Below are 8304 nucleotides of genomic sequence, written 5' to 3' on the forward strand. Positions count from 1 at the left end.
GGATCTATACAAACCTGTATGTTGCTATAAGTAACTATAATATTCTGAGCATCAAAGTATGCCAAGACTTTGTTAAGGAGTTCGGTTGTCCACATATGAGTGCTGTAAAAGGGAGAAGAAAAGGAGGGCAAGTATCTCCCATGATTTATATTGCATGGATAATGTATCTACAATTATACAACTGAGGGCATTACTAGGTTCTTCGCCTTTTATATACATAAACCAGGGGTCCCCAAACTAAGGCCCGGGGGCCGGATGCGGCCCATCGAAGCCATTTATCCGGCCCCCACGGCACAAGGGCAGAAGGGGGTTGGGCTAAATGACCCAAGGGTCTCTTTTTCTCTTAAAGCTATTATTATTATTATTATTATTATTATTATTATTATTATTATTATTAGAAACCCAACAAGATAAGTCCACAGCAGACACTCTGCTGGTTGTTGTATTGGATCATACGTCGGACACTTCCTAAGTGTCTAGGACTGTGTGATGTATCGGCGAATAACATGTGCAGATCCCAGTAAGGTGGCCTTCTGTAGCTGGCAGATGGTCATTTTGTTAGCGCCGATTGTGTTTAAGTGCAGGCCAAGGTCTTTAGGCACTGCACCCAGTTTGCCAATCACCACTGGGACCACCTTGACTGGCTTGTGCCAGAGTCTTTGTAATTCAATCTTTAAATCCTCATATCGTGTCAGCATTTCCAGTTGTTTCTCCTCAATCCTTCTGTCACCTGGGATTGCAACATCGACAATCCATACTTTGTTTTTTAACACAATTGTGAGGTCAGGAGTATTGTGTTCCAAAACCCTGTATTATTATTATTATTATTATTATTATTATTATCATCATCATTGAGGCTGGGTGGCCATCTGTCAGGGGTGCTGTGCTTGTGCTTTCGGTGCATAAAGGCAGAAGGGGGTTGGACTAAATGGCCCAAGGGGTCTCTTCCAACTCTCTTTATTATTGTTGTTGTTGTTGTTATTTATTATTATTGCTCGGAGGCCAACTATAGTCCGGCCCTCCAACAGTCCGAAGGATCTTGAACTGGCCCCTTGTTTAAAAAGTTTGGGGACCCCTGACATAAACCTTAGAGAAAGGAACAAATGCCACCAGGTGGTGTAACAGGATAGTGCACACTGTATTTATAAAAACTGCATGGAACTACAGTATTTGCATATTAAGCTTGTAACAACTGAAACAAGCTAAGGCAGGTATGGGCAAACTTCAGCCCTCTAGATGTTTTGGACTTCAACTCCCACAATTCCTAACAGCCTAGATCTTTAGGGGATTTAGGTCCTATTCGAAATTGGATAATGGTGAGAAAATGGGCTGTCAGTCAGTACTATTTGCCCCATAGAACTTGGACCTAACACTGACATTAAGAGAGAAAATAAATATACATCCTAATATTAGATTGCTGTAAGTTTTCCAGGATGTCTGGTCATGCTCCAGAAGCATTCTCTCCTGACATTTCACCCACATCAATGGCAGGCATCCTCAGAGATTGTGAGGTCTTTTGGAAACTAGGCAAGTGGGGTTTATATATCTGTAGTATAATGTCCAGGGTGGGAGAAATAACTCTTGTCTGTTTGAGGAAAGTGTGAATGTTGCAATTGGCCAGTTTGATTAGCACTGAACGGCCTTGTAGCTTCAAAGCATGATTGCTTCTTCCTCGTGGGAATCCTTTGTTGGGAGGTGTTAGCTGGTCCTCACTGTTTTCCGTCTGGAATTCCTGTTTGTTTTTTAGTGTTGAGGATGTCTGCCAAAAAGTGGGCAAAAAGTCAGGAAATAATACTTCTGTAACATGGCCATACAGCCTAGAAAACTCACAACCCAGCGATTCCGGCCATGAAAGCCTTCGACGACATATCCTAACATTATTTTGCCAAACCTGACCTTGATTCTGTATCCTATAGTTCGATTATTCTCTAACTCCCATACAAACGAAAGCCTCATAAATTACCTTTGGTAATGAAGGATATCAAGGAGAGCTAAGGAAGAAAGACACACAAAATGTTAATGTACACAGTCATACAACTGGATGGCAAGTCATAAGTAGGAAATGTGCACACATTTACCATTGAGATAATTTCCAGCCATAACTTCTTCCTAAAAGAGATAGAGAGAAGCAATGTGTGCAAAAATTCAAATATAACAAAAACATGAAATGTTGCTAAAAATATAAAAATACTGACCACAATGTTTTGTAGTTGTGGTGACAGGTCTGAAAAGAAATGTTTAATATGGTGAATTGAAATAGCAAAAATAGACACAGTTCAGTCCTAGGTAAGAATATGCTTTATGACAGGTATGGGCAAACTTGGGCCCTCCCTCCAAGTGTTTTGGACTTCAACTCCCACCATTCCTAACAGCTTCAGGCCCTTTCCTTTCCCCCCTCAGCAGCTGAGGGGGGAAAGGAAAGGGCCTGAGGCTGTTAGGAATTGTGGAAGTCCAAAACACCTGGAGGGCCCAAGTTTGCCCATGCCTGCGTTACAACTTTCTTGGTTTTATTCTGCAATAAACATTTCCCTGCCAAAAAAAATTACCAACTTTGTAATGAATCTGGTACTTATTTTTCCCAAATGATATCCAATTTGTTTTGTATCTATAGATGTCTTAATGCAGACGTTTTGATGATACAGAAAATTTTCTTATTTATTTATTTATTTATTTACAGTATTTATATTCCGCCCTTCTCACCCCGAAGGGGACTCAGGGCGGATCACATTGCACATATAAGGCTAACATTCAATGCCATAACATAGAACAGAGACGGAGACGGACGCAGGCACGGGCGGGCCTCGAACTCATGACCTCTTGGTCAGAGTGATTTGTTGCAGCTGACTACTAATCGGCCTGCGCCACAGCCCAGCCTTCTTACCTTGACCAATGTCCTGATGTCTTGTAGCTTCTGCCTGACTCATTAAAACCAGCAAGAAACATATCCTCAGGTGTGGTGGCATTTCTCCTAATGTTTCCTGGAGCTGAGAGAGAGTTAGATGATAAAATAAAAAGAACAAGAAAGAACTTCCACGAAACTCTTACATTTAAATAAATAATACTTGCACACTTTGCTTGGCTTGATGGTATTACATAGTTTTTTCTTGTCTGATTGTTTTAATTGTGTATTTTAGATACTTCTACAGCGGGTTAACTGCCAGCGACAGAAGATCTTGCTGACCGAAAGGTTGACAATTCAAGCTGTGGGTCAGGGTGAGCTGCTGCCATCAGACTAGCTTCTGCCTACCCAGCAGTTTGAAATCAGCAATGTGAGTAGATAAATAGGTACTGCTTTAGCAGGGAGGTAAAAGGCACCCCTGAAAAACATGCCGGTTTGATCGTGGAAGAATAGAACAACAGCACCTCCGCATAGCCGAGTTGAGCACAGCCTCCAGATGCAGGAAATGGCAGAGGGAAGCCTGCCTCTGTTTATGTGTTGCCTGTCTCTGTCAATTGTATAATGGCATTGAATGTTTGCCATACATACCTGTAAATTGTGTCAAATTGCTAGTTCTACACAGGGTTTTCTACTGCGTAGCTAAGTGTATATCTAACTACATAATATACATGGTGATATAGGATTATTTTTAGGTCAAATAAATAGTTAAGATGCCCAAAACAGTTTTGCCAGGTAAAGCATTTGGTTTGAATAAAGTAACACCAACAATAGTGTGATTGAAGATTAAAAGCATTTGATCTTGGGAACAAGCTTGACTTTATGAGGCCCATCTCTCCTCACTGCGTGAAAAGGGACCTGTACTCCTCATTCAGCTCCTTCACAGAGAGTTCTCCAGTCATTTATAAGGATCCAGTTTCTCAAACAATGAACTTGGTTGTTTTTTGTGTCTGCCTTTGCCCTCTTCAGTTTACAAGATGGTTTGTGGTTACACAGCAGGGCTCAACAAATCCAGCCCTCCACTGATTGTCATCCCAGATTTAAATGGCAATTCTGAGCAGGTTTACTTAGAGGCGAATCTCACTGAGTCCAATGGGGCTTACATTCGAGAAAATAGGCACTGATTTTCCACCTCCATTACTTGCAGTTTGGAACATTACTGCAGTGTAGACTCATATAATGCAGCTCGAGTTAGACTGGAGTCTCTGAGTCTACAGCAGGCATGGACAAACTTCAGCCCTCCAGGGGTTTTGGACTTCAACTCCGACAATTCCTAACATTAAGTCTAGTAGAGTCTGACTCTGGGGAGTGGTGCTCATCTCCATTTCTAAGACAAAGAGCTGCCGTTGTCCGTTGATGCCTCCTAGGTCATGTGGCCGGCATGACTGCATGGAGCACTGTTGCCTTCCTGCCTAAGCGGTACCTATTTATCTACTCACATGTGCATGCTTTTGAACTGCTAGTTTGGCAGAAGCTGGGGTTAACAGCGGGAGCTCATCTCATCCCATGGATTCGAACCACCGACCTTCCAGTTAGCAAGTTCAGCAGCTTAGTGGTTTAACCAGGCTACAAATTAAGGGGGAAATATATTTTCAGCAATTACAGCAAAAAGAGCTAAAAATTCCTCTTTTAGTTTTAAAAATAAACTCCACATCCAATCATATATTCTCAGCTTGCTTTCAGTTGCAGACTACCCTCAGCCCTTCAGTTACTCCTTGCTCACAGAGGAAGATCTCTGAAAAACAGGGGGGGGGGGGGAGAGAGCACTAAACACAATCTGCCTTGTACTCGGAATGATAAAGTTTCTTTCGGGGGAAAGTTTTCAATAGTTGATCCAGTAAATGAACAGGAGCTTCTATTTTGCTTTTGAGGTCCGGGTGATAAGGCGAACAATCCTTATCACTGGATTGTTTGAGGAAAACAGTGCCCCAGTGAAAGCCTCTGTCCTGATCTCTAGTTGGCATTGGCATTATGCTCAGCAAGACCCAAAAAGCACAATGAACAATAATAACAGGCACTAAAAGATAGCCAATAGCAACATCTCACCATTGCCAGTTGATTAGTTTGAAATTTATCAGGGCAGCATTTTAGTTCTGGAACAGGTCTGGGCAAACTTTGACCCTGCTTTGAAGTCCAAAGCACATGGAGGGCTAAAGTTTGCCCATGCCTGCTCTGGAAGGAAACGAAATGTGGCTAAGTCTCCCCAACAGGAAATCAATCTTTCAATGAAATTTCTAGGATTGTAATGATTTAATTTTTATGTTTAACTCATACGTGATAAGGGATGTTATTCTGTATATGTTGGGAAGCGAGTCCCCTCCTATTGGTTATACTATGTAACACTATTTTTGTTCCTGGGTTATAAATAGTTCTATCACATTAAAGCAGATCCTAAACTACGAATTGAGTTCCCGGTTCATTAGTGTTAAATACTACTACTTAATAATAATAGCAAAGCAGATCCTAAACTATGAACTGAATAATAATAATACTCATAGCAAAGCAGATCCTAGACTATGAATTGAATTTCCGTTTCATTACTGTTAATATTACTGCTACTAGTACCGTGTTTCCCCAAAAATAAGACAGTGTCTTATATTAACTTTTGCTCTCAAATGTGCTCTAGGTCTTATTTTCAGGGGATGTCTTATTTTTCCATGAAGAAGAATTCACTTTTATTGTTGAACAAAAAAATGGACATTTATTATATACTGTACAGTAGATGTCATCACAAACCAACATAACCAGCCAAACTGTGAATCCTATCAAGAATTTCTTGTTACTTCCATTATTTTCATGTACAGCAATCTATGGTACGTACATTTACGAATCCTGCATGCGCTGGTGTTGTTTGGCGGGCATAATTCCAAACAAAAAACTTTGCTAGGTCTTACTTTCGGGGGAGGTCTTATATTTAGCAATACAGCAAGATCTCTACTAGGTCTTATTTTCTGGGGATGTCTTATTTTCAGGGAAAAAGGGTAATAGCAAAGCAGATCCTAAACTATGAATAATAATAATAATAATAATAATAATAATAATAATAATAATAGCAAAGCATATCCTAGACTATGAATTGAATTCCCATTTCATTAGTGTTAATATTACTGCTACTAATAATAGCAAAGCAGATCCTAAACTATGAACTGAATAATACTAATACTAATAGCAAAGCAGATCCTAGACTATGAATTGAATTCCCGTTTCATTAGTGAATACTGCTGCTACTAATAATAGCAAAGCATATCCTAGACTATGAATTGAATTTCTGTTTCATTAGTGTTCACACTACCACCACTACTACTACTAATAATAATAATAATAGCAAAGCAGATCCTAGACTATGAATTGAATTCCTGTTTCATTAGTGTTAATACTACTACTACTACTACTACTAATAATAATAATACAGTAGAGTCTCACTTATCCAACACTCGCTTATCCAACGTTCTGGATTATCCAACGCATTTTTATAGTCAATGTTTTCAATACATTGTGATATTTTGGTGATAAATTTGTAAATACAGTAATTACTACATAGCATTACTGCGTATTGAACTACTTTTTCTGTCAAATTTGTTGTATAACATGATGTTTTGGTGCTTAATTTGTAAAATCATAACCTAATTTGATGTATAATAGGCTTTTCCTTGATTCCTCCTCATTATCCAACATATTCGCTTATCCAACGTTCTGCCGGCCTGTTTATGTTGGATAAGTGAGACTCTACTGTAATAGCAAAGCATATCCTAAACTATGAATTGAATTTTTGTTTCATTAGTGTTCATACTACCACTACCACTACCACTACTAATAATAATAGCAAAGCAGATCCTAGACTATGAATTGAATTCCTGTTTCATTAGTGTTAATACTACTACTACTACTAATAATAATAATAATAATAGCAAAGCAGATCCTAAACTATGAACTGAATAACACCAACAACAATAATAATAACTTTATTTATATCCCACCATCATCTCCCACGAAGGGACTCAGGGCGGCTTACATGGCAACAAAAGTGCAATACAGAACATATAAAATACATAAAAGTTTGCCCACAAAAATAATAGCCAAGCAGACCCTAAACAATTAACTGAATTCCCAGAGATTATATAAATGCAAGCATGTAATCATTAATATGACCATTGTCATCTCATAAATATAATCATGAACATGACCATCATTACTTCAGCCAATGCAAAAAAGTTACCATATGGGAAAATACCTTATGAAAGGTAATAATTGGGAAGCCTCCAGTTCGGACTCACCTTCTGCAAAACCTGTGAAGTTGGTGAAACCGAGGATCCCAGCAAGTCTTTCTTTCCCTCAGCTTTAGGGCTGTGAGTCAAAGATGTTCACTTTCTGGAAGAAAGGACCACTACAAAAGGTAAATTCTCCGCCTTGAAAGGTGAAGAGGGGGAGACTGAGGAAGAAGGAAAGAAATAAAGGGAAAGGAAGTCTGGAATGCAGAGGGACAGAAGGGACTGTTGAAAGGCAAGCGAGAAGGAATGAAAGGAGGAAGGAAAGAAGCACATGAATGTGAAGCAAATAGGAGATTCCAGGAATGTGAAGCCTCTTGTGTCCCCTCACAGGAACAACACTTGCACACCACACACAAACACACTCCTGTGATTCTGCTGCTTCTAGATCAGTTACCAAGCAGCTCTGAACCCAGCAAAGCAGTTAACTATACCAGAACTTTCCAAACAGTGTGTTGGAACACACTAGTGTGTCACCTGCAGTCCACAGGTGTGTCGCATTAACATTGCTCTCCCTACTCCACTGGAAGCAGCCCAGGAAGGGCATCCAGTCCAACCCCCTTCAGCCAGGCAGGAAGACACAGTCAAAGCCCTCCCAATAGATGGCCACCCAGCCTCTGTAACTCTTATAAGAGGTTGGTTTAACCTCCAGCTTGCTAGTAAAATGGAATTACTGTGTTGTGAAAAGATAGTGTGTGTCACTAAGGTCCCTTCCACACAGCTGAAAAAAATCCCACATGATCTGCTTGGAACTGGGCTGTGGCGCAGGCTGTTGAGCAGCTGCAATAAATCACTCTGACCATGAGGTCATGAGTTCGAGGCCAGCCCGTGGCGGGGTGAGCACCCGTCAATTAAAAATAAAAAATAGCCCCTGCTCGTTGCTGACCTAGCAACCTGAAAGATAGTTGCATCTATCAAGTAGGAAATAAGGTACCACTTGTAAAAGTGGGGAGGCAAGTTTAACTAATTTACGACCTGGAATGAGGAAGTGCTGTCAGAGTGGATGATGAAACAGCTGCTCCCCCCTGTGGCCAGAATCGAACATCCCCTCAGAAGAAGATTAAATTGCCTCTGCGTCTGTCTGTCTTGGTCTCTGTTTGATGTGTTTATGGGCATTGAATGTTTGCCCTATGTGTGCATAAT

The 8304-nt window shown here is 40.3% G+C and overlaps 1 protein-coding gene across 1 annotated transcript in view; it reads right to left on the minus strand.

Annotated features, from left to right (window-relative positions):
- Positions 1 to 7824, minus strand: part of otoa (otoancorin) — a 35153-nt gene extending 27329 nt beyond the window's left edge. Inside the window, exons 1-6 of the mRNA XM_062964436.1 lie at positions 7171 to 7824; positions 2882 to 2984; positions 2196 to 2224; positions 2079 to 2109; positions 1964 to 1991; positions 15 to 102 (exon numbers count right to left, since the gene is read on the minus strand). Coding sequence (XP_062820506.1) covers positions 15 to 102; positions 1964 to 1991; positions 2079 to 2109; positions 2196 to 2224; positions 2882 to 2963 — 258 coding nt within the window. The 5' untranslated portion in view covers positions 2964 to 2984; positions 7171 to 7824. The remainder of the gene's footprint in view (positions 1 to 14; positions 103 to 1963; positions 1992 to 2078; positions 2110 to 2195; positions 2225 to 2881; positions 2985 to 7170) is intronic.
- Between the last annotated feature and the right edge of the window lie 480 nt (positions 7825 to 8304).

Source organism: Anolis carolinensis, unplaced genomic scaffold (assembly GCF_035594765.1).
Source record: "Anolis carolinensis isolate JA03-04 unplaced genomic scaffold, rAnoCar3.1.pri scaffold_13, whole genome shotgun sequence".
Lineage (NCBI taxonomy): Eukaryota > Metazoa > Chordata > Lepidosauria > Squamata > Dactyloidae > Anolis > Anolis carolinensis.